Here is a 26,979-nt window from a genome sequence, read left to right as displayed (position 1 = left end):
ACAGGTATACCTTTTGGACAGATTCAACGATCGTTTTGCATTGGATAAACAGCGATTCTCATGTTTGGAAGCCTTTTGTTTCTAACAGAGTCGCTCAAATTCATGAGAGTTCTAAGATAAATGAATGGAGACATGTTCCATCCAAAGAAAACCCAGCAGACCTTATTTCTAGAGGAGCCAACCCAGAGGTCTTGACAACTTCTTCACTATGGTGGAATGGACCTTCCTGGTTATTAGAAGGTGAAGAATGCTGGCCTAAACAAAAAATATTCTCATCAGAAGAGATTCCAGAGAAAAGACCTAAATATCAGTTATCAGCTCATATCAAACAAATTGAATCTTTTGATCTTATGCAAAGATATTCGTCAATAGCAAAATTGCAAAGAATAATTGCATTAATCTTGAGATTTAAACATAATTGTTTAAATAAAACCGAAAAACAGTATGGCTCACTTTCTTTAAAGGAGCTGGAGTTTAGCATAAAATTAATTATTAAGGTTGTCCAACAGGAGTGTTTTCAGGCAGATATTTCAGATATTTTAAAAAACAAAAATGTTAATAAAAATAGCAAACTATTGCCTCTTACCCCCATCTTAGAGGATGGTATTCTCAGAGTTGGTGGTCGTATCAACAACGCAAAATTTCTAAGTTTTTCTCAAATGCATCCTATAATTTTACCCTCAGTTCATCATATTACTACATGTTTAATTCGGGATGAACATTACAAAAACTTACATGCGGGACCACAATCATTATTAGCCACATTGCGAACAAAATACTGGATTTTGTCAGGTTTAACAACAGTCAAAAAGGTTTTGAGAAAATGTATTGTTTGTTTTAAGAATAAACCTATTTTAATTAATCAGGTAATGGGTGATTTACCCGAGAATAGAATCACTCCTGCTAGAGCATTTTTACATACAGGCTTAGATTGCTGTGGCCCTTTTCTAGTTAAAGCTAATAAGTTACGCAATTCAAAGGTTATCAACATTTATGTGTGTATATTCGTTTGTTTTAGCACGAAAGCTACTCATTTAGAAATCGTGTCAGATTTAACTACTGAGTGTTTTTTGAATTGCTTAAAACGTTTTATAAGTCGTAGAGGTAAACCTTTAACTCTTTCATCAGACAATGCAACAACTTTTGTTGGTGCAAGTAATCAGCTAAAGGCCATGTATGATTTTGTAAAAACACAGGCTGACATTAATAATTTCTTGACAGTTGAGTCCATCAAATGGAAATTTATTCCTGCTCGATCTCCACATTATGGTGGAATCTGGGAGGCAGCTGTGAAGTCGTTTAAATTTCATCTAAAAAGAATCATTGGTAATCATGTTTTCTCATTAGAGAATTTTGCTACTTTAACAGCACAGATTGAAGCATGTCTTAATTCCCGACCTTTGACTCCTTTATCTTCCAATCCAACAGACTATCAAGCACTAACCCCAGGACATTTTTTAATTTTTTCCCCATTGACAACCTTCCCCGAACCTGACTTACGTGAAGTTACTAGATTGAACAACTTTCAACACATGACGCAAGTACTTCAACATTTTTGGACAAGGTGGTCTACAGAGTACTTAGCCCAGTTGCAGTCAAGAACAAAATGGAAAACAGCTCACACACATGATATTCAAGAAGGACAGTTGGTGTGCCTAAAAGAGGACAATTTACCTCCTCTCCAATGGAAACTAGGACGAATCAGTGAAGTGCATCCAGGCAAAGACAATAAGGTTCGCGTAGTGACGGTTAAGACATCTAATGGTGAAGTAAAACGTGCGTTATCACGAATCTGTATATTACCAATAGATGTATAATTGTAAGTTAGTATTAATCATAGTTTTTAAGCAATAGCAATGTTCAATGTACTTTAATTTGTTGTAAACATGTGTACTATTAAAGTAATTGTTAAGTTAGTATTACATATCATTGAAACCGTTGTTAACTGTTTCAAGGCTGGCGGCATGTTATAGAAATACTTTTATTTAAGTTTTTTTTAATTATATTTATTTCATAACAATTTAAAATAATGTAATATAGAATAGACTCTACTTTACGGGCAGTCACAGAAAATATTACCAGTGCCTCTCGGATACGCAACAGAGGCAGTCGAGTCGAGTTTTCTCAGTTTTTTACAGACAATCATTTACTTTCAGTCAGTGTTATCAGTCAGTTTTGTACATAATTTTGCATTAAAATTATTATCAATCAAGAACACCTGTGTATTATTAAAATACGCAACAATAGTTATATATTTATTCCAATAATTATCGGGGCATATAAAATTTCTCCTAAAAAGATCATATTTGTTTTATTTTTTTAGAGAGATTTTTTTATTTTATTTGGACCTTTGGGAGTATATTTTTATGTCTTATTTATGCCAATATTTCCAAGTCAGCTCTCATGCATTTTTTATGAGTTTAAGCATTTAAAATTTTCTTAGTCTTCCATGCTTTAAAGTTTCTAAAGTAATTTTTTACATTTTAAAAGTAATATTAAATATTTGTCTGATAAGAATTTCGGTTTCGGGATTAGTAAAATAAAACTCCAGTTTAACTATAAATGGCCGACGTTTCTCAAAATATGTTTGCTTCCTCAAGGCGGTGAAAAACGGATTTTTTTTTATGAAAATAAAAACAGGATTTTTTTATAGAAACACTAGTTACAAGTTAATAACTTTGAGCCTACTCATATAAAATAAAATATTTTTTACATATAATTTAAATAAATAATACATTTATCATATACATATATATAATAATACAATACATATATAACAACAATATATATATATACATATAAAAAAGGAAGGGATTTTTCTTTTAATAAAACAAAATAGACGTCAATTACATTGAAGTATAAAGGAAAACACAATATATGTATGGTTAGCTAATAAAATTTTAATCGTTAAAAGATAAACCAATATTAAATATGTCCCTTATTTTTTAATTGTGTTGTTAATGCAGTTATAAAAACTTGAGGAGTGTGACCTAATAACTTGCGCTGCTACTGTAACAATTCTCGGGATAAGTTTAAATTCTTTTAAGAAAAAAATTAGCAATAAAAGAGACAAAAGTCTTTCATAGACACTTATTATTCGCTATAGTCAGAAATATTTATTTCTTATGGGAAGCTCTTTCACCACCAAAACTCCTTTTTATTGAAAAAAATATGTGTTGTGTTATTTATTTTATATTAACACCAAAAATTATACCAATGGCATCCTTGTTCCAAAATTCCAAACTCCTAGTGAGTTATCCCTTGTTGCTATAAGCAGGTGCTTTCTGACCTACATTTAAATAGGCCATTTATATAATTTAACTAGTATACGTTTATCATGACTTATCATTATAATAATTATTATCATCATTATCATTTATTATTTCAAAATGCCTAAATATGCTCTGGACATAGGCCAGTAGGAATTTCCTTCAAATGGTTAGCTTCGAAGTCTTCTTTAAAATCTTATTTTAAATAGTTTATTTATAGTCGGATCAGATAGATTGGAAAGAAATAGTTGGATAAGAAATGATGGAATCATAGTTATTCCTCGACCTGATTCTAGTAAAGAGTTTAACACCAGTTTAAAGGACGATGTAATGTTAAACCAGTAAGATTTTGGTTATATTATGGTTTCTCATGCATAAGTTTTGATGTGAAGAGACAAGATACATCTTGTCAAAGAAAAAATATCTCTTTTATATCCTCATGCCATAATTTACTCACAGAGATTTATCAGAAAGCCATTCCTTTAGTTATTTTTTGGAATTAATAAATTTGCAATTATTGGGGTTCATCAACCAGGGTATTCCTTCAACAGGTCACAGTCATTATCTATCATTGTGTCGTAATGGCAGTGATCATATATTAAAACAGGGTTGTGGTTTCTTAATATGAAATGTGAATACTAAAGAAATAAGATGTAAGAAAGAATCTAGGAGGACACTGACTGACGAAATAGGTGTAAACCGTTAGTTATAAATAATTCATATCTTTATCGTCATTGTCATCATAATTAATCTCACATACTTAATGAAGTACATAAACCATAGTTTTTGTAGCCTCTGTATTATAAAATTTATCGGTCTGGTTTCTAGACATATAAAGGAGATAACCTGCGATGACTTTCCCCTAAAATAAAAATCTTATTTTATACGGTTTGCATGTGATCACATACAAAGAAAGGCAGGAAAAAGTGTTTCGGGGACTGGGTTAACTTATAGTAAAGAATATGTGGCTCTAGTTGATACACATTCTCCTAGTGTCAAGTTTATACCATCTTAAAGAAGAAAGCAAAGTTAAGCCAGTGAGCCTTTGACTACTCTTTCCTGTTCTTATTAAAGATGATTCATTTATTAAAGATGATGAGCATTTCTATGCCTTAATCTGCCAAAAACAGATTTACTGGCCAAAAGGGCTCTGGACCAATAATACCACTAACTATAAATACTGTAGGGATGCACTATAAGGAGAAACACTAAAATTCGATTGGAAAAACTAGCACGCTACTGAAGGATTACAGAATATACATACATTAGCGAGATTACCTAAAAGTAAATGAATGCGCTGTTTATGCATACTATCAATTGTAATACATATATTCTCTTACTTGAGAAACTAATGGCTTAATATGCAAGCATAATCATATTGTAAAATACTTCAATATTGAAAACCTAATGAAATCAATAAAACATTGTTCTCGTACCCTACTCTATGAAATATTGGTCTGGACATACAAAGGAATTTTCTTTAAGTTAAAATCTTAGAGGTATCTTTGTTTACATTTGATTACATACAAACAGTCAGGCAAAGGCCAAAGTCTACCAGGCTAAGTGAAGGAGACTTAACTCTTTAGTTGATTTAGTTGAACATTCTGACTCTAGTGATGAGTTTAGTATGATTTTAGAGGAGCAAGAAAAGTTAGGGTAGTAAGACTTTGACTTTTCCTTCCTGTTCTTATTAAAGATATCTTATTTATTACAGATGATAAGTATTTTTATGCCTCAATTTACCAAGAGCCGATAGACTAGCCAAAAGACCAACAACAACAAATAGTCAAGGGATACGCTATTAGATAAAAAGCAACATGTATAGCTTCAGAAGAAATGCGTAGAATTTTACTTTAAATATGTCCTCTATTTCTTAAGGAGATATATAAAAATTCTATATCAAAATAGAGACTTAAAAGAATATATTATTTTTTTATGACGAAAAAAGGGTTTAATTAAAAGTCTGTTACAAAGTCATTAAAAATTCTTTGTATTGTTTATACAAAAAAAATATAAAATTTTACGACCAAAATTAAATAAACTTGTGATAAATAAGCTTGAATATTAAATTTTGTGTTCAGGTAAAATTTTCCAGATATTTATGTTACAAAGGTCCAAGCTTTGAAGAATTCGAAAATGTGGCTTATAATAACTTTAGATATTTAGAAATGATTGGCTTTCAAAATCAAAAAAAAGTATTATTCACATTTTATGGCACATTCCTAGAATAAGTGTAGAATTTGATTACATACAAACATTTTACTTTATATATGTCATAAGTTAAATATGACCCTTATTACAGGCACTCAATAATTTACCAATTCATTTTTTTACAAATTATTTAAATAAAAAAAAAGCCATTTTATATAGAAGCCCTCTATAAAATAAAATTTTTTATAGATTTTATATTTGCTTTATATATATTGTCAGAAATATTCCTTGCCTTCTTCCAGAGTTTAATTTTTTAATTTTGCTTTAAATACTAAATATATTTAAAGTCTCTGCAGAAACTTGAAAAAGCTTAAAAATCAGTTTTTTGGTAGAATTTAAATAATAATTTTAATAGCATATTATATAACACGTTCTTAGAATGTACCAAATTTGACAATTATGGCAGTACATGTTTTTCTTTAAATAAACGATTAATTTTCCATTTTTGGCCTTCAGTAAAAACATGTTTTACAAACATATATTGGGAACAACTTGATTATTTTGAATAGGATTTTATTATCAAAATCTTAGGTTAAAGCCATTTCTAAATCCTTTTGATAATTTTGATTAGAAATGTGACAAAATTTTAAAGTAACCACATACAATATTCAAAAAAAATAAGTAAAGCTTTCCATTCCTACCTGCCTCTATTGAAGCTCATAATGAAACAACAGAAAAATCTGGAATCAAAGCAGTATTCCTAGGTCCTCCTGGTTCAGGAAAAGGTACAATAGCAGCCTGGATAAAAGAAAAATACTCCATTTGCCACCTTTCCACTGGTGACATGCTACGTGCCGAAATCTCTTCTGGATCCAAACTAGGTGTAACATTAATTTTTATAATTTGATAATTTTATTTTTAAGTTTGTATATTTTGGAGTTAAGGAATAATAAGGCAGAATTATTTATAGGATAATATTGTAAATATTTAGATAAATAAAACTATTTTTTAAAGTAAATTTACATCATACTAAGTTGTGATATTAAAAAAAATATGTTGAAAATAACACTATTTTACATTAATGTAAATAAACAAAAATATAAACAGAGCAAATGATTATCTAGTGCTTTAAACTCAAAATCTGGTTTGGTAACGAAATGTATATTAATATGTAGCATATTAAGCAGTAATAAAATGTCAAATTACTATTGTAGTAAATTATAATTTTTTGGGTTATATTATGTTACCATCACTCTCAAGTTTTAATGTATTATAAAGAATAGCATTCGTGTCCATTTAAGTTATGCCTATGCCTTTCAGAAAATAAATATTGCCCCTCAATAAGGTTTGCATTTAATTTTCCACTGTTTGTATTAATAATGTTGAGGTAATAAACCATTTATCTAAATATTATTTCGTATATTTTAAGCTTATTGTCAATTCATAGAATAGCTCAGTGAAATTAAAAATTATTCATGAAATAATTGGTGCAAGCATTTTTTGTATGCACTTTTATTAATATTCTCTCCGAGATGCTAAAACTAGTTTTTCAATTTATTTAGGTTTTTTCAATATCTTTGCAATTTTTAATGTTTAATTAAATTTATCAAATGTTCAATAAAAAATCGAATTATCTACATATTATTAAAAACTTGATTTAGAAACTTTGGTAATTGAAAAACTGTAATTTTTAATATTAAAGAGGGATTTCTTTGACTACTCTGAACTTCAGAATAATTATCGTAGTGGAGTCTCAAGTGCATTACTCAGCTGCATCAATACCAGAACTAAAAATAATAGGATAAGTTTAAAATGGCTTTAAAAACGTAAAAAAAAATACTTTTAACTTTTTTAAAGTTTTAACTCATAGCAAAGTCAAAATAAATCCAAAAATTAAAGGCTGCCGTGGAAAGTCAACTTAAAATTCGAAAAACTTCCAAACGAACCCTTTAACTTTATTTTTGATTAAATATTAAACACAATTTTCGTCCGGATCCCGGTGTATATCTTACTAACTTCCATCAGTTTAAAACTGTATGCAGTACGTGCATAAATATCAGTTATGGCCCAACGTGGCGAACTTTAAATCAAAATTCTCGGCAAACCGGGATCCGAGGTTTTCTAGATTTAGTATTCAGCTTGGCCGAAAAGTTAAGTATTTTGGTAATACGCTTGGCTACGTGACGTGTGTCTTTAGTTATATTTTTTCTAGGAAACTGATAAGTTACTTAACGAAAACTAAAAAATAAAATTTCAAAAATGTTTAGTAGGCAAGGGAATTAACTTCGTTTTCTCCCTCGCCCTCTTTTTTCTCGTCTCCGTTATCCGAGGAATATTCGAAAAATAAACGACCCTAATCTGACAATGTTGTCAATTGATATTCCCGAGAGAGTTTTAAATTTACTGTATAATCGAAGCCGAATTCAGTTAACGAGAAGAAGATGTTAATAAGGCTAGGAGTTTTCACTTGTTTAAATTTGATTTTAGGCTTGGGGAGGGTAGGGGATTTTTATTACTTTTTTGGGTTAATCGTCTTAAACTATAAGCTCCACTCAGGCATAGTGGATATTTTCGATATTAAAAAAGTTAAAGTTTACTGTTAGACTATCCAACAGATCACATGATAGGCTTATGACATCCTTTTTTGGACGAATTATGATTTACCTAATTTAAGGTACGAATATTCTGACTAATATTTAGAGGATTTTGGAAACGGAGGCCCATTAAATTATCGTGACCATTAAATTTGTAAAGGAAAATGTCCATTACCGGCAGAATGTGCTAGATTATGTCAGTAGGGATAAATTCAATGCTCGGGTAATTTTTTTTTTTGAATATGACGACCTCAATGTCTGCCGCCTATCTGCCGAAGACTTTATCCGAGACAAAACTACTTAACTTTATGAGCAAGAAAAGATGTCTCAAATGTTAGTTTTACGCCACAAAGATTTCAGAATAAATTTATTGGGGCTAGGCAATAAAACAGCACACTACTTCCCTTAAATGGGAAAAAAGTTATCCTTTTCCATGGCGTGACTTAAGATTTTCTAGTTACAAAGAAAACCTTTAAATTTTTTCCCGTATCTACACACAAATTAACAACAGCTCTATACCATATCTCATTTGCATCATAAAATGCATGCAACTACAAGAATATGGAAGGATTTCAATATGTCTACGTAATTTTGATTTAAAGATAGCGCCCTAAATTTTGATTGAAACCTTTTCCTTTATAATATTAGGTCATTTGGTACTTCAACATTCCAGTCAAACCCAAGGGTCTCCAAGAATTATATTAAATTTTTGAGAAATGGCTTTCAAACTATATGTGCTACTATACCAAGGGATTAAATATTCTAGCAAAACTACAAGTCCTCTTAGTGTATTGAAAAGATAAATAAACTGAAATTTTATACGTGAAGTAGTTTTTCCTTGTAAATAGTGCAAACCAAGAATTTTTATTGAGGACGTTGTTCCAATTTTATATTCTCCAAAAGTTCTTGATAACTTCTTGCCAATTTACTCAAGGGAAAACCTCCTAACTTCAGAAAGTTAATATTATATGTGACGAACTGGCATGATGCTATCGCCATCAGAGAAATCGTATACGTATGTACATACATATCGTTAAAGAGTATCTTGCAGAGCAAAGAAAAACACTATTTTTTATCTAAGGACAATTAAAACTATTCTATTTGCCAAGTATGCTGAACTACTAACACCAATTTTAACCGTATTCAAATAAATGTCTAGGACATGATCTTGAATACTCCCAAGTAGTGCAGTTTCAGCCCAGTGTAAGATTAAATACCATTCTCAATCTAGTAGTAATCGAATCCTCTTTTATCCATAAAACAATCTATTCGCCAGCGAATAAATCCTAGATAAAGCCGGCTTTTTTTGAACACCCTTATTTTGAACAATAAGGCTATAATATTATATATTAATGGCAATTTGAATGACAATGACAAGAAAAGTTTCAGATGACTCCGCTTCAGGAGATAATATTGGGTTACTAGGTATACATTATATTATCAGGCGTCATATATTTTTATATATCCGCCAAATCAAAAATGTGAGCTAGAGCAGCTTGCACGTAGACCATCAAGGCAGGATAATGCAAGTCCTCATTCAGTAACTGTCAGGCCAAATTAAGAAACCTGCCATTAATGTTCGGAACACGATTGTACTGTCTGAGTCCAAGAGTTTCAGAGATGTTATTTAATAGTTTGGTTTTATTATTTAATACTTGATTCACTTGAAACCTGGGGATACAAAAATCTCTAAGAACAATTGGTTGCTTGGAAACAAGTAGATTTAAGGAGATTATTAACTCACAGAAAGTCTTAAAGTCGCTGTCACAAGTGGAAGGTGAGATCTAAGTAACAAGTAGATAAAGTACGAAATATAATTTATATTTATAAATATTATTTATATATTTAAAATTTAAATATATTTATTTTTAATATAATTAAAAATAATTTAAATATATAAATATAAATTATTATTAATTATTTCACAACGTACGACATCTATAAATGCTAACAAATTATTTATGTTTAATAGTAAAAATCGGGATTTTTATCTAATATAAACTATAGAATTTTATGTTTATATTTTTATATTTTAATAATTATATTTTTTTATGGTCTTGCTGACATTTTCTCTGCTTTTGCAAGTTACTTTGGAATCCTCGGAGCGACTTCTGCATCAAACTCTGGATCCAATGGAGTCAACGGTAGCTGAGATATTGAATTTTAAAGTTTGGGATTTTCCATTTTTTGGATACATCCCCCATATCGAATTTTTCACGAAAAAAAATTTTTTTCGGCTTAGAACTAACAATACCAATGTCTTGTATAATAAGGAAATGGGAGCACTTTGAGCATTTCTGGTTAGTCCTCTTTACAAATTGTGCCTTTAAGGATTTCATTCCGCATTTTTATCAAATTTAATTAACCTATACATTAGTTTCTTATCAAAAATTCTCACAAATCAAAATGTTTGGAGCCAAACTGGTGAAACACGTTGCATTCAAGGGAATCTTAGAAGGTATTATTAGATTTTGTTAAACTTGTATTCTATTGAGTTTTACAAAAGGTTTAACACCACTCGCTTGTCGCTTGTTCTCCAATTTTAATAACAGATTAAAGACGCTCTCACTATTTCTCTCGGTCTCTCGATTCTTCAAAATCGAGCAACGAGAATTGCATCCATACTTTGATGTATTCGATAAATGTCGATATTCTGGTATGTCCCAGATACGAATATGCAGTATTTTGGCAAAATCTTCAAATGTTGCGGGTTAGATAGCACAGTAAACAACCAAGCACAAAATCATGATGATACATTGGCTACTTTCTTGTATTATCAATATGCATTCATTAGAACTATTATTGATCAGAATACCTGCAGGTATCTGAAGTTACTCAGGATATTTGAATCGACCACACAATCTCTCTGAGTGAACAACTATTTTTATCACTGCAATACATCACTTATCATTGAATGATAGAATTTATGTCTTCTTAGCCCCAAATATTGAAGAAGACCAGAACTGGGATTGTTTTTATCGCACAATTATTTACCCCTACACAAGAGTTAATTCCTTAGATTTTAAGATGCAAAGAAGATCTGTTATGCAAATCAATTTGATCCTTCGGTCGGGTTATTAAACATTGATTTTATCTTATAGGAATGATTTTACCTTATAACATCTTGATATACTACTTTATCTTCGATAAGCTAATTCATCGATCCTGTCTATTCAATGTGGTCCTTCAAACTGGCTCTCAAAAATTTTACAACTTGATTGAATAAATTAGAGATAAGGTAACCAAAGGAAAGGAATGGTTAACACAGATTTTCAATTTGGTATCACAAATTGATTTGATCTTGATGAAACTTGAGTGTTTGCCTTTTTGTATCATCACTACTAAGAGCCACCCTTTAGACTGCTGAGCTAAATTCAGCATATATTTATAGTTCCCCTATCACCAATTTCATATAAAGTAAGCATGATAATGTTAAAGGAATCTAATAATGCTCGATAAAATTAGCAGATTTTCATTTAGTTTCCATGATAGAAAAGTATAAATTAGTATAGTTTTTGTGTACTTATAAGTAAGACCGATAAATAAGATAGTGATTTCTGCATTAGTAACGTCTTTTGCTATTTAGCTGTTAGATAAATACCCATGTAGCTGTCCAAAATTGCTTTCCATAGTATATAGAATAGGTTCTAATAAACAATGACAGTTTAAATTTCATTATTCAAAGAAAATAAATTGTGCAATTTTCGGCAAAAAAATATGTACACAAATTACTGTCATCGTCAAATTGACCTCGTCAACTGTGAGGTCTGATGGATCAGTTACATTCAATATCAGTTTGCACTTAAAAGGGAAATTATAATAATATTTTATTATTTTAAAATTGGCAGTTATTTCTCTTTATAAAAAAGGGGGTAAAAGTCCATCAAACACACCTGGAGCAATGTTGCCAACTATATCAAGTCAACAAGTAGATCTAAGGAGGTTATTAACTTACAGAAAGTCTCGAAGTCGCTGTCTCAAAGAGAAGGTGAGATGTAAACAACAAGTAGATAAAGTACAACATAGTTAATAGTAATGAACGTTCACAATGAACGACATCTATAGATGGTAACAAAGTATATAAGATTAATAGTAACAGGAAATAATCGGGATTTTTAGCTAATATAAACTATACAATCTTTGCTTTTGCAAGTTACTTCTTGTAATCCTTGGAGCGAGTTTCATATTAAATGACTCTGGATCCAGTGGGAGCCAATTTCGAACTTACAACACCAACGTTTTGTTATCATCCTAAAAATCCAGAAAATATCAGGTTATGAAGGTCAACGCGTAGAAAGAAGGGAATAGGAGTACTTTGAAAATTGGCTTTTTGACGCTGTTTTTGAGCCCAAAATTGGCCTCTAAAATTACCAGATCTCAGCAAATAAAAGCTACGAGCTTGCGCATAGTCTCATTTGATTTCTACGGATCAAACTAAGAGAAAATCATTGGAATTATCCCGATAGAGCCAATGAAAGCCGAGATATCGAATTTCAAAGTTTAAGATTGTTAATTTTTGGGTACCTCCCCCGTATCAAATTTTTCACCAGAAAAAAAATATATTTTTTTTTTTAAACTAACAACCTCAACCTCTTGTTCTCATCCTAACAATCCCAAAAATACCGGGTTATGAGGGTCTACGAACAGAAATAAAGGAATGGGAGTACTTTAAACATTGCAAAAATTGCCATTTTTGACGAGTTTTTTTAGCCCAAAATTGGCCTCCAAAATTGCCAGATCTTAGCAAATAAATGAGCTATAGTCTTGCGTGTACTCTCATTTGATTTCTGCGGATGACAATAAAAGAAAACCGTTGAAATTATCTCGATAGAGCTGATGGGAGCTAAAATATCGAATTTCAAAGTTTGGGATTTTTAATTTTTTGGGTACCTCCCCCCGTATTGAATTTTTCACCAAAAAAAATTTTTGTTTGATTTCGATAATGACGATTTTTTAAGTCCAAAATAAACCTCCAAAATTGCCAGATCTTAGCAAATAAGAGAGTTTCGACCTTGCGGATATTCTCATTCATAGTCTGTTAAAAAACTCAATTTTCTTTACCTATTGCACCAATAATACTTCTTTAATTAGGCTTATTGATGTGAAAGACATTGGGGTAGTATTTGATAATAAAAATTATCTTTTGTTGCACATATTGATCAGATAGTGGAAAGTACGCCTAGATATTAACAATTGTAAAGATTATTTAGAGATATCTAAACTTAGGCTGTTATACTATGCTTATTTTAGAGCTAAGTTCGATTATGGTTCAATCGTATGATCGCCGGAAGGTCGGTGGAATCTGCGCAAGAAATTTTTCAAATATTTATTCCTTAGGGAATAAGGCGTTTACCTTAAATGTGGTACAAACCATAACACTATACTCACCAGATTTAATGAAGTTCCTTCAACTCTCTACCGGGACTTTCAGTCGGTAATTTTTTTATTGAAACTTCTACTGCCTCAAATTAATTCTCCTTATTTGTTGAAATAAATATATTTTCACCCTATATAGACACCAGATATCAACCTGCTTTTTTTCTCACTCATAAAGATAGCTTAGTCAAAGTTTCATGCATAAACTGTGCTACAATTTTAATAAAATCTCCTTACTTGTATTATCAATTTTGGGAGTCTTCTAGCCTAGCCTATTTGTTGAGCATAAATGTACATTTACTTTATTTTTAAGTTTTGTATTTATATATTTTTATTTTAAAAACTTAGTTACATTTTAAATTGTATTTCTGTTTGTGTCAAATGTATAAAATCGAATTTCTCGTAAATTAGCAGGTATCTATAAGAAATGTAGAACTAAATAAAATAGATAAAAAAATAAACAATATTCAACTGGTCCAAATCAAAACTCATGAAAACCAAACCAAAATACTACTGTCTTAACTTTGCTTCTTATTCTAAGGTTGTAACTAACATAACCATTAATAAATTTTGATCGCGTGTAAATTTTCCTTTTCTTACTCAAGGAAATCCAAACAAATAAACAAAATTTTCATTTCCAGTGGAAGAGCTTCAGTGTTTGGCCTCCTGGAAAGAGGGCAGCGTCCGTTACTTAGTTGGTCAACTGCACCACAACCACGTGACGTCCAACGAGGACAGATTTCGATGTTTCGTTTACGAAAAAACCAGTGCATCTTCAGAGAATCCTGACGGAGTTGACTATAGGGTGGCACAAAGCGGCGATGCCACTTGTAACGGCCTCTTTAGTGCTACCGAGGGTAGCAGAACTATGACGTTAAGACGAGGTGGGTAATCGCACTGGGAAAAATACATTTTAAATGTAATTTCCTTTTTAAAGCTTAGTCTCACGTAATAAACGATCTAATTTAAAAGGTAAGACAGTGATCTTCGTGTTTCATTATGCGCCAACGAGAATATAGATAAAAACATCAACATTATGCATAGATATTATCATGGATATTGCAGCTATGCTGCATTCGCGAATCGCCCGTAATTTTTCCTAGGCGGGCATTCATGTTGGGTTAAAAATTGAGTCGTTAGTTTAAATGTGTGCTTAGTTTTTAATGAGTCATATCGCCTAATGTGAAAGGGCTATTCAGACGATTTTAAGAGGGAATGTTGGCTATTTTTTATTGAGGACAAAAGGTTTAAAGATGTGAATATTCGGCTTTATTTTTCGACTGGCTGCTCGACTTTGTCTAATCTGTGTTTTGGAGAGACAAATTGAAATGCTTTGTTGTGGCTTTCCGTTTCTACACATAAGGATCAAGATAATCGAAAATTGGGGACTAAATTGAAACATTTTCAAAAGTGTTCACCTTTTTCCAAGGAGAATAGAATAACTTTAGGTGTTTTTTTTGGCATGAAAGAAATTCCAAAAATTAATCAAGTTTCCAAAAATATTTTTCACCTTTTTATGCGCTTTTAAGTATTTAGTAATTTAATTTATTCTATACGTTTAAAATATAAAATTAAAAAAAAATATATAATTTTAGGTTAACTTTTTCATTTTTTTTTTAACTCACTGTTAAATAAAAAAAATATGCAAAGAAGTTCCATATTGACACGACATAAAAAATTTACTTTATTTTTTTTGTATTACTTACTTAATAATAATTAAATTTAAAAAGAAAGAAAAAGTAGAGTTTTAATTAATATTACCTACTTTATTAGGTTTTTTAGATTATTCTTGCGCCTATTAGCCTATGAGTATCTATGTTGTCTCTTTGTCTTATCAGATAAATATAAAGAAAGTGATTTTAATTTATAGAATTTTAGAGATAACCTTTGGGTTCATAGGTGTGTATTTTTTTAATTTCCTCTACCTTTCTCTTACAATTTCTCCTTTTAATTTATCGAAAATGGAAAAGAGTCTTATGAAAATTTAATAAATATTTTCAACTTTTTTAGTAAAACAAATGCAATACAAAACAAAAGCTATATTATTCTATGTTTTTTTTCATTACCTATTTATTTATTAAAAATATTTTACTTATTTTTTTTACTTTTAAAAGAACTTGTTTAGTTATTTATTATTTTTCGTTATTACTTTTCTGCGGTCTATTTTTAATTAATTTTTTTTTTTATTATTTGTGTTTAACTTTGTAGAGAATTTGCTCTAATAGAACTGTATAAAAATTTAATTTTTTACTTTCCTATACAGAAAGATTATTTTTGATTTAAATTAAAACACACTGCATAAAATGTTTGAAAATATTCTTGCGGTTATAAACGTATGTTTTAATGCATCTTTATAAACTTTCTTATTTTTTGTATTTTCTTCTTTAATTTATAAAAAATAATTAACATAAAATAAAAAAATAAAAAATATAAGTAGAATAGGGTAGAATTAGGTTTTTATTTTAGTGTTAATAAGCCAATAGAGATTTGCACTTTATTTAGCACTATTATAGCACCTTATTATTTAATGATTTAATTCACATAACTTTGTTAATTACTATAAAAAACACTATAACTAAAAAAACACATTTTATCTATTTTTATAGGAATTTAAAAATATTGTAAAGCTCATTAACGTGTTTCGTCGGTCTCCCTATATTTTTAATTTTAGTTTTTTTCTCTTCTTATGATTTAATTTTTCGGCTAATAATAATTAATTTTATCATTTATTTTTTTAATTTATAAATACTGCATAAAAATTATAATTTACGTAAAAAATAGATGTTTTATTTTTACAAAATCAATTTTCTTTTTTAAAATCCTTTTTTATAAATTAGAATAATTTTATACCTCTAAACGTGTGTTCATTTACCTCTTTATCAATTTTTTTCTTTATTTTTTTCGGTCCTTTTTTTGCAGTTTACTACTTGATAAGCGTTAACAAAAACTACTAAAAAGAAAATTAAATTTTAACATCAGCTCATCATCCACCATAGATTTCGATTTTCAATTTAAACATAACTTTATATAAAATAAGTGTAGATGCAGAGTTAATATAAAAAAGAGAACATTAAATTTTTGCAAAATAAAAAAAAATTAAAAATATTTTTTTGTAAATTTTTATTTTAGTATTATCAGGTGTTTGGTTTACGATCAGATTTTACGTAATAAAAAAATATATTTTATTAATGTTTAGTATCAAATTTAAAATACACACCCCGCAAAAATTATCGCATCACTAGTATTTTTAGATATTTTTAATATTTTTTGGGACAATCTGTATATGTATCAACTTAAAAGATATTTCTGAGTGCACGAAAACGTTCTAAACAAATAGTGTCATTCTAAAGTGAAAATTTCAATTTATTATTAATAATGGATGTGCCTGAACGTTTAACAAGACATGTGACTAATGAAGAAGCCGCTAGAATCATTGCGCTCATAGAAGGTGGCTCTATCATAGTTTCGGGAGGAATTCCTTTTGAGGGTCGCACGGAACTAGTACTAGTTAATGATGGAAGACTAAATGCTGACAGGTACCTAACCGATATCCTAGAACTCCATGTAGTGCCCTATATGCCATATATCGGTGATAATTCTGTGCTAATGCATGATAATGCTCGTCCACACGCTGCTAGAGTTGTTCGGCAATACTTAGAAGAAGTCGAGATACCCACCCTAAATTGGCCTGAACGTAGCCCGGACCTTAATCCGATAGAACATGTCTGGGACCATCTAGGATAGCAAATTCAGCAACATCCAGCACCAATAAGAACACTAGATGATCTTTAAAATGTTCTTTTTGACTTCTGGGCAAACGTGCCGAAAGAATACCTCCAGAACCTCTTTAGAAGCCTTCGAAGACAAATGGAAGCTGTAATTAGAGCCAGGGGCGGTAACACACGCTATTAGAAATTCATTGGCTTAAACAAAGTTCTTTTTTTTTGTATACATGTTTTGTATAATTTTTTTGATTTTTGTATGTTTTCGTAAATCAAAATGTTCGTCCTCTGTAGATTGAACTGATTTAAAATAAATGTTGCAAAAGTCATATTATTTGCTGATTTAATTATTAATATCAATAAAATTTTAAAATACAGGCAAAAAATTAAAAATATTTAGGAAATAATAAGTGATGCGATAATTTTTGTGGGGTGTGTAGCTCTCGTATGATTATTTATTTATTTATATAATTAAAGTGAACACAAACACTAATACAAAAGCAATAACAATAAAAGACTAAATAATTAAAAAGTTATAAACATACAACAAAATAACAAACAAAATTGATTATATAATAGAATTTCTATCAATTTACCTATCAAACATCTAATAATTTTAAGTAGACACAAATAATACATTAAATTAAAGTAATGGTTTAAACATTTAAAGGTTTAAAAGGTTATTATACGTACACAGACTTTTTCAATGTTCTAATATTAAATTTTTAATTCAAGGGACTGTCAAATAAAGACCTAGTGACGATAATCTGCCAAAAAAATCCTGTGAATGGAAATATAACCTTTGTCTAAGAGCGGAATTTATAGGTTATCTGGTAGTTCAAGTGAGGAACATCTTAATAAGCCATCGTTGTTTACCTTTGGAGAACTCATTAATTCTTCTAGACATAATTTTAGCCCTCAAATGCAAAGATTTCACATCTTCCAAAGGATTTAGATAATTTTTTTCTATAATATACATATTATAATAAATATCTAAACCGATTTAAGATGATTGCAAACCTCTACAGACGAAATTTTTTTGATAAAAAATTATTGAATTGTTAGATGTTAAAAAATTAAAACGGCTATAACTCATTAACGATATATCATAACTCAACTATAAGAAAAAGTTTTATCCACAATCTTTGGGAGGTATAGCCGTTTATATTTTTAACATCTAACAACTTAATAATTTTTTGGCAAAAAATTAATAAGTTGTAATCAAGTTTGCTCTCATCTCAAATCCGTTTAAACATTTATATATATTATAGAAAAAAGTTTTATTCAAATCCTTCGGGAGTTTTGGGACCTTTTTCATTTCTTTAACATTCGACTTTTTAATTAATATTCACAAAAATTTTAAATCTGTATTAATTTGATTGTTTACTATTAATATCTGAACAACAAATTATTAAAATTCTTTGAGAAATCCAGGAGGGCATTATATTAGTTAATTAACAGCGAGCGCGGACTATACATAGGTTGCTGGCAAACGACATATGCTGCGTTCTCGATTTTGGTTTCTAAATGTTGATTGGATACTACTCTCTTACACATTAAGTCTGCCATAAGGAATCTAAATTAAAAATTATTATTAGTGATCAGAATGTACAAAATAGTTTTTGATAATAAACGAATTTAATTCTTTTTTGTACTTTATAATAAATAATGCAATTTAGTTTCTGCTAATTAGAATAATTTATTATTTCACTTTATTTTCTTCTGTTAATGTTGAGTATCACTGGCAACATAAAATACTAAGAATGTTTATCAACAAAATATCCCCTCTGCCCCCTGTGTAGATGTTGCACTCAATCCAAGACAGCCAATGTTTATTCTAGTATATTTAATGTTCTAAGATTGGAACCTATTAAACTTATAGAACTTTATTAAGTCTCAATTTAAAGTTGAGTCATTTTTATATTCTTCTTTATTATCTTTTATAACGATTTAAACAAGAAGACTGAAGGCAGAAGAGATATCTTGCCTGTGTTGGATGGGCCAAATCTTGTGTGACAAGTTCGCTGCGAAGGTTATTTTCAAATTGGCGTTTGCACAGTAGCGTAGCGTAGGTGCAACGCCCGCCTAGCATAGAGTAATTAAAATTATAAGAGGGTTCAATCTTATAGTAATAAGTAGGCACCATCTTTACCCTAAGCTCGATTGCAGGCAGCATCACGGATGCGGTCTAACCGAACTAAAATAATTGACATTTGTCACAGTCGGTAAAATAGTCTACTGTAATACCGATCCGTCATAGAAATGAAAGGCGTGCTATTCAAAATTTTAGAATGGCGCGAAATTTAAAATTATTGACCCATTAAATCAATTTTTAACAGCGTAAAGGCTGTGAATCTCGGTCACAAACTCTAAAAAATTATGAAATATTGCAAGTGTATTAATTTAATTTTTAAAGAGGCTAAGAGTAATAATGTATGTAATTTAAGTTTATTTTTTACATTTTTTAATTGAATTCGTTAGTGTTTTTGACAATTAATTCATCAAATTTGCTTTTAAGCTGTTAAGTTAATGCATTTAGGCCCTTAAAAAAAATTGTTAATAATGCACTTTTTTATTGATTTTTAGAAAATGTGGAAGAGATTTTACAGTCCAATACGCTATCAAAAAAAGATTTAATGGGTCAATTATGTAAGACAATATTTTAGAGATTTAAGTATAATATATTAAGTCCTATTTTGAGAATTAAATGCTCGATACTAACAATGTTAATTTCACTGTTATCAACAAATTAACAAGGGTAGAGGTAGAATTAAAGTCAATTGTAAAGTAAGTTTATAATTTATTGTCTTAAAAGGGATCCTGATACAATTTGCTTTTGTGCTGCTTTAGCACAACACTGTCCATGGTATGTATTTTGCTTTTTCTACATTTTGAGGATATGATACAAAAATTACAATTTATCAGATTTATAAATTAATTATTTATAGACATAAGAACTATATTTCTCTAAATATGCCCTAAAAATTATACGTTTACTACCTACTTTTTTGTACAGAGGGTACCCAAAAATGTTAGGGGAGTGGTAATATATAAAAACTAACCCTGTAATTAAAACATTCTTTATGTATGATATTAAAAGTTAGTTGACACTGATGTATACCCTAAATTCTAAATGTCATCGGTCGTTTTTCTTAAATATTCAAGGCGAATTCCTGGATCTGGTAGAATGGAAGTTGTTTCATTTATTGTGCTTTTGGTATTTACCTAGCAGCAAAGCACTGATGATACCTTTCGTCAGACCTAGTAAAAAGTGACCTAGTATAATTATGTTCATTCTGAACATTATATTGAGATTGCTGGATTATGACAGCAGGTAATAAAGTCAATGTATCTTCCCAAGGTACTTGTGCCTCAACCAGTACTGGGGCATTTCGAATAATACTTGCGCCAGCAATTGGGAGAGCATACTTAATTAAACGAGTTTGTATAATTCTAATAAATGAAATATCATCAAAATGGTCTTGACATAAATAACACCTTGTTGAGGTTGGGCTTAAACCAAGTATTTTAAACCAATCGGACCTCCTAATAATGTCACTTTCAGTAAATTTAAAGAAAATTTTATTTTTGTATGAATCCTCAATAGGCCAATAGTATGTATTAGAAAAGTAGGTGCCTTGCATTTAAAAATTAATTTTCCTGGTGATAACATTATTAGGGCAGTTTTAAAATGGTAAACAACAATTTTAGGTGACCTACAACATGGTGAAAACTATTTCATAAAAAAAATTGCACTTACCTTATCCTAGGGATCTGAAACCACACAATAAAACAACAAAAAAGCTTCTATATGATGAAATTACACTTTAGAACAAAATTACATTTTAAACAAAAGAACACACCCAATGGGCGCCAAAATAAAAAGGAATAAGCAATGGCGACGATCGATGATGCGAAGGTGGGTGGTGGGAAGGGACGAAAGAAAATCGATAATCTAATGACAATTATGACAGAAGTTGGCCCTCGATGCGGTCTAACCGAACTAAATTTTTTAGGTTAAGTTTTAGAACTTGATGATCAGGTTAGGCTACCTTTCGAACACTCTTTTAATATTCATTTCTCTATGCCGCCTAGCAAATGTAAATACAAATCATAGATTAATAATACTTAGATAGGAAACTCCCGTTAGAGCCAATAGAACACTGAAGGTCAATTAAATGTTGCGCCCTCTGAATTTCGAGGACTAATACTAACCGGAAGTGAAAATGGGCTTGTGACGTTACATTAGCGGGTAATGTAAGATTTAATTAAGGCGCCAAATTTGAATTTTTCCTTTACTATACCGTGCCCTTAAAATTAGTGGGAAATGCGAGGTTCTTTCAGAAATAATGAGTACGAAAATAAAAAAAAGTGAAAATTCGAGGAATTTATTTAATATGGGGACAAAAAAGTCCCAATTTAACACTTTTTCAGGCAGATTGAAAAAGTTGTTAAATTGGGTTTTGGATTATTAGAAGTTGACATTAACGCAACCATGACGTAAGACTTTGCTGACAGTTTATCAACACCATTGTTACCAACCTATAATTTGAGACGCTTCCAGAGTTTTTTGTTGTTACTGTATTTGCATTATTTGCAATGTTGCTACGATTCCCAGGGAATTTTAATTGACGTGAAAATGCAACTTCCTTTAAAATTAGACTTTTACTCCGAAGCCACTTTTTTTCTTTTGCCAATTATAACTTTATCACTTTAAACATTAAATTCGAGACGTACATTTTGCGTGCCATTTTGCTACGAAATTATTTTTATTTAAAATAATCCGAGTATATTTTGAAAATGGAAAAAAAAAATTGAATTCTTCAGATGATTGTGATATACTAAGTAATTTTACCTTAGAAATTTTTGCAAATAATTTATATAAAAAATATTTTAATATGTAAACTTAAAAACTTTATTCATTTACATAGCACCCCCAGTAAATAAATGTCGCTTTCCAAGCTGGCTAGCGAACTACAATCACTGGCATACATTAGACTATTCGCAAAGCTACAGCTTTCATCATAGAAATTCCACCCTAAGGATAAGCAATTCCAGTGGAATAGAAATGAAGGTTGTCTGTGTTCAAGTTAAGCATAGTAGAGACGACGGTCACGTTGTATTGGTTACACACTTCACCATGGGATGGTGAGTATTAAAAATGATAACAAATAAATAATTAAGTCTAATTTTAATTTTTTTATAGTCAAAGCGGATTTAGTTGCATGTCGTTTTATAGAAGAGACGGACATGTGGCTGAATTACAAACTGGATCGCACACAAAACGGTCGGAAGATGCATGCAATATGCCATTTTTCAATAAAACTACGTTGCCATTCATTACGTTAGTTAGTAAGTATGAAGCCAAAGTATTTAATAGCTTGAAAATTAATTTATTAAAGTTCGCAGCATGCCCTTTAGAATTTCAAATTTATATATTCACATAAGGGATTTTCAGGGCGTAATTAATTATAGTGCAATTAATTTTGACTAACGTTGTCAGACATACGAGGGACGTTTTTATTTAACAAGCATTTAAAAAACTTTATAAACTAAAATAACAGCAAATACTTAATCAAATCCTAACAGAGCAAGTGGAATTATTTTAAAGAAATTGCCCCTTATATTAAAAAAAACCACCCTTAAATAAGAAAAATGTCCCGGAAGGAAGCAAACTAATACTACTCGGAACGGAAGAAAAAGGCATTAGAATATTCGCTTTCGTCTTTTCATGTTAATCGCGCACTTTAGATAATTAAAGAAGGCGGAATAAGCGAAGCGAAGTCATCGAGAATTGACAACTATTTTAGCCCGTTTCCGTTGTGTTAACAGAGGAAATGAAAGAAAGGGCAATATAACGCGGTGTCAGGGAGCGAACGGCTTCTAATAATGTAGTTGCACGAAAGGAGAAAGCAGTCGTTAAATGCTGAATTTTCAAATGGGTAACAATTTTCAAATTAAAAGATACGTTAGGCCCTATAAAATATATAAAAAGTGGCCTATTTAGAATGGATAGTATAAAAACGTATATCATGGACATTTAAGTTATGCTTTCAAGTATTTTTTTTATAGAAAATTTCTTGTCTTGTAAAAAATTTTTGTTCTGGTTTTTAGTTTTTTAATTATTAGCACTTAAATATAATTTTAAAGAAAAAAAATTTAAATTCGCTAAACAGTTGCTAGGATAATTAACAGCAAAGGTAGAGAAGCTGATTTTATTAATTTTTACTTTTATGTACAAATTTAAACTAATTAATTAAATAAGCTAATAAATACGCATATCTAAAGATAAGAACTTCTTGTAAGTATAATTTTAAAATGCCAAAACTATTGACAGATAAGTAAATTTGTATACCTATATTATTCTATATAAAATAATAATATCTTTTGTAGAAATCTTAAACAGCAGTCATCATTTCCCTACGATAGCTAACAATAATACCCTTTTTGTCTTTTACTTTGATCATTTTTGTCTTTCGATTTGATAGTTTGCATCTTAAAACTTTCATACTTTTATTATCTTCGATAGTATTCTTAGAAAGCTCGTTTTTATGGCTAGATATTTCTGTTTATTTCTTTGTTAAGCTTTCTATATCCACGGTTTTCTCGATCCAACTTGATTTTATTATAATTTTATGTATCTGGTTATGTGATAATGAAGCAATCTCTCTTTGTTTGGAGCATATACTTCTTGTTGCGAGTTTTTATATACTGTTTGAGATATTATTGCAGAGTTCGTCTGTTCCTGGTGTAGATTTTGATGGTTTATTCAATTAAGATATTAAAATACATGAAAAAGTAGCTTTGCTTCGACCTAAAGCTTTAATTGGTTTTTTTTGTTGCTGCACTAGTTTAGTTCTTTCAAATATTGTATTTGTTTTTATGGTTGCTTGCATGTTATAAACGATTGTCCCTGCCAGTCTCAAATCAAGAGGTTTTCAAGAGGCTTTCAAAAAAAAGAATGTGGTGTACATTTCCATTTCTACAGTAGTGTACTAGGATAGTTCCTCTTTTGTACTTATGATTAAGGCCAAATTTACCAATATTTCAGATTTCCTCACTGGTCTTTTGGCTGATATTAGTATTAAAAGCATTAAAACCCCCATGAATATAACGTACTTAAATTGTTTGGCGTGTGAGGAAATAATCAATTTACCAATTGATTTAAATTTATTGCTTATCACAAGTCTAGAAAACAATAACTTATTAGCGAATGTTACTTATGCGTTATTGACATAAGTTGAATATGTAGTATAGAAATAACTTAGGAATTATTTATAAGATAGCATCAGCACCAGAAAGCATGGCTTTTTAGTGAACCTTTTTTGTAGAGTTTATTAAACGTTCAATAAATATACGGTGTTGGTACAAGAAGTACATTTATTGGAAGAAAACATTGCTTAGGCTTATTTTGGCAAACATTACTTATGCTCGATTCAGCAAATCTTGCCCCTTTCTTACTATTGGTATAGTTACAAATTTTTTTTCAAGCAATTTACTTTATAAAGCGTCGCTTATCGCTAATAGCTACGAAAGAAGAAAACGGTCATTTACTGCTAAAGTTTAACCAGGAAAAAAAGTCTTACATTAAACTATGCTAAAGGACATAAAAAGCGACTAAGTTTAACTAAATGTTATAAAAACATGTGTCATAGCCACTTAAGTTATGCATTTATATTTTTTTATCTGTGTTCAAAAGCTTATATTTTAATTTTTAAAGGGGAAATGACTGCATGGAAATATTTTTTGAAAAGTTTTTTATGTATGATCTTTATAATATTTAACATACATTTATTATTAGTAGAGCATTACCTATGTAATAAAACAATCATATTATACTGCATTACTAGCCTAGCCTAAAAGCTCAATTACGCTTAATTTGCTAAACTTAGCCTGTTAGACAATTTTGAAATAAATTAGCCTAAGGAGCATTGAATTAAGAAACTTTGCCTTTTATTAAACTTCTTACGAAAGTTAGCATACGTTGCCTAGGAGACAATACTGCTCGAGTAATTGGATATTTTAGTAGTGAAAGTTGATGTAAATGCCTCCAAGCAAATATCGCCTAAGCTCAATTTGGCAAACGTTGCTTATTAAGTCTTATGAATGAAACCGTTGCCTCACCAGACGATGCAATGTCGTAACTACGCAAACGTTTCTTATCTATAAACATTGCTTAATAAATTGTTGAATGAGTTTAAAATCAGAAAAAAATAAAAGTAAATGAAACTTATGTTCAATACTGCAAACGTTATATTTAATTAGTGAATTTAGACGTAAGAAGCTTTTAAGAAAGTTGCTTTTGCGTTACCTATAAGTAAACATTATTTAAGAGCTAAATATGTGTTTTGATATTTATAAATTGCTTGTGTGGTTAGATGAAGATACTTTATTAATAGTATGTTTCTAAGGCAAAACTTCTTTTGCCGCTGCTAAACAAATTAATTCAGACTTTCTTAGATACAAAATTTTATTTTTAATAATTCTTTATTAAAAAATAAATTCTAAGATATACAAGTAGAGGCATGTAATCTATTCAGTAATCTACTAAAACAGAGTATTTTAGGACTACTTAAAGAGAGTACAGACATATGGCCAAATTGTAAGAAAGTAGTTAAGTAAATATTGGCCCATCATACCCATTAAAGTTATGCCTTTATTTGCTTATTAGAAAAATATATAATTTTCACTGGCGTGTGTTATAATTAATAAATCTTCTACTTTGAATATCATAATTTAATAAAATTATAATAAGCTAATAAAAAACTATATATTTACATAAAAATTATACAAACCTAATTAATATTACCAAATTATAGCAAATTTACGCAATTTTTTAAGGTATTTAACCATTTTAAAATGAATAAATTACCCCTAAGTGTAATCAAAAAAGTTTTTAGAAATAATAAAAAATTATCGTAGCCATTTAAGTTATGCCATAAATCGTTAGGCATTTAATAAGTTTTTTTATTCCTACCTTAAAAATTATTGCTTACCTTGGTTTATTCATAAAAAAATATCTTTTTTAAAAGGTAAATTTTAGTTTAAGACGTTCAAGATTCATCACATATATCAAAAAGTTACATAGAATTATTAAAACTTGCATCGTATTGCTATAATAAAGTAGATTCATATAATTTTGTAAAATCTGTAACGTTTCAAGAAGGAATAAATATGTTCAATATAATCTGAGAGCTTACATATCTACTCTAGCAGCATACCAACAAAATCATCATATCAGACATCAAACTATTTACTCTATTTTCAAATTTAATTTCCTATAGTTCGACTACAATATGAATTTTTCCAATCTGCTAACAAGTTTAAACGAAAAAAAAAAACAAACCTTAATTTCAATTCAATTCGACGGCGTCTCGCTATTCTGAAACAGCAGCAGAAACCCGGTTGCCCCAGCAAGCCACTGTAAATGTTTTATGTATAGCCAACCAGCTTCTACCTCAGCTACGGTATAAGCTAAAGCAATTCTATTTACTATACGCTACGTTAGTCGCTGAATACGATTATTATCTGGAAAGGCAGAGATTGTCTCTGCACGCTAATCCACGAACAGATTTATTATGTTGCCTGCAACAATACACGCGCTCCTATTTCATCTCAATGATTTATCTTTCGGGTGAAATGAGGTGCGGTCCGGGTCATATATTTCTTCTTTTTGAAGTTAAATTCATGAATTATAGTTGGCTAAAATATTTATTTAAAATTTAATAAATATATTTAAGCGAATAGTTTTATGTACATTTTTAAGTCCTATGACCAATATGTGGAACTTTTTAAGAAAATCAAAAAAGTAGTTTAACACTTCCCGCAGCGGCATTGAAAGAAGATGATATACATTATAATGCATAG

At 29.8% G+C, this 26,979-nt stretch overlaps 1 protein-coding gene across 2 annotated transcripts in view; it reads left to right on the top strand.

Moving 5' to 3' along the window:
• LOC126746083 (uncharacterized) overlaps positions 1-26,979 on the top strand; it is a 431,438-nt gene that overhangs the window by 377,396 nt on the left and 27,063 nt on the right. For both annotated transcript variants that reach the window (XM_050454188.1, XM_050454187.1), the window contains 3 exons: positions 14,032-14,274; positions 22,044-22,260; positions 22,319-22,464. In XM_050454188.1, coding sequence (XP_050310145.1) covers positions 14,032-14,274; positions 22,044-22,260; positions 22,319-22,464 — 606 coding nt within the window. The remainder of the gene's footprint in view (positions 1-14,031; positions 14,275-22,043; positions 22,261-22,318; positions 22,465-26,979) is intronic.

This window comes from Anthonomus grandis, chromosome 17 (assembly GCF_022605725.1).
Source record: "Anthonomus grandis grandis chromosome 17, icAntGran1.3, whole genome shotgun sequence".
Classification (NCBI taxonomy): domain Eukaryota; kingdom Metazoa; phylum Arthropoda; class Insecta; order Coleoptera; family Curculionidae; genus Anthonomus; species Anthonomus grandis.
The sequence above is the reverse complement of the archived record's forward strand: the minus strand, read 5'-3'. Positions and strand labels throughout refer to the sequence as shown.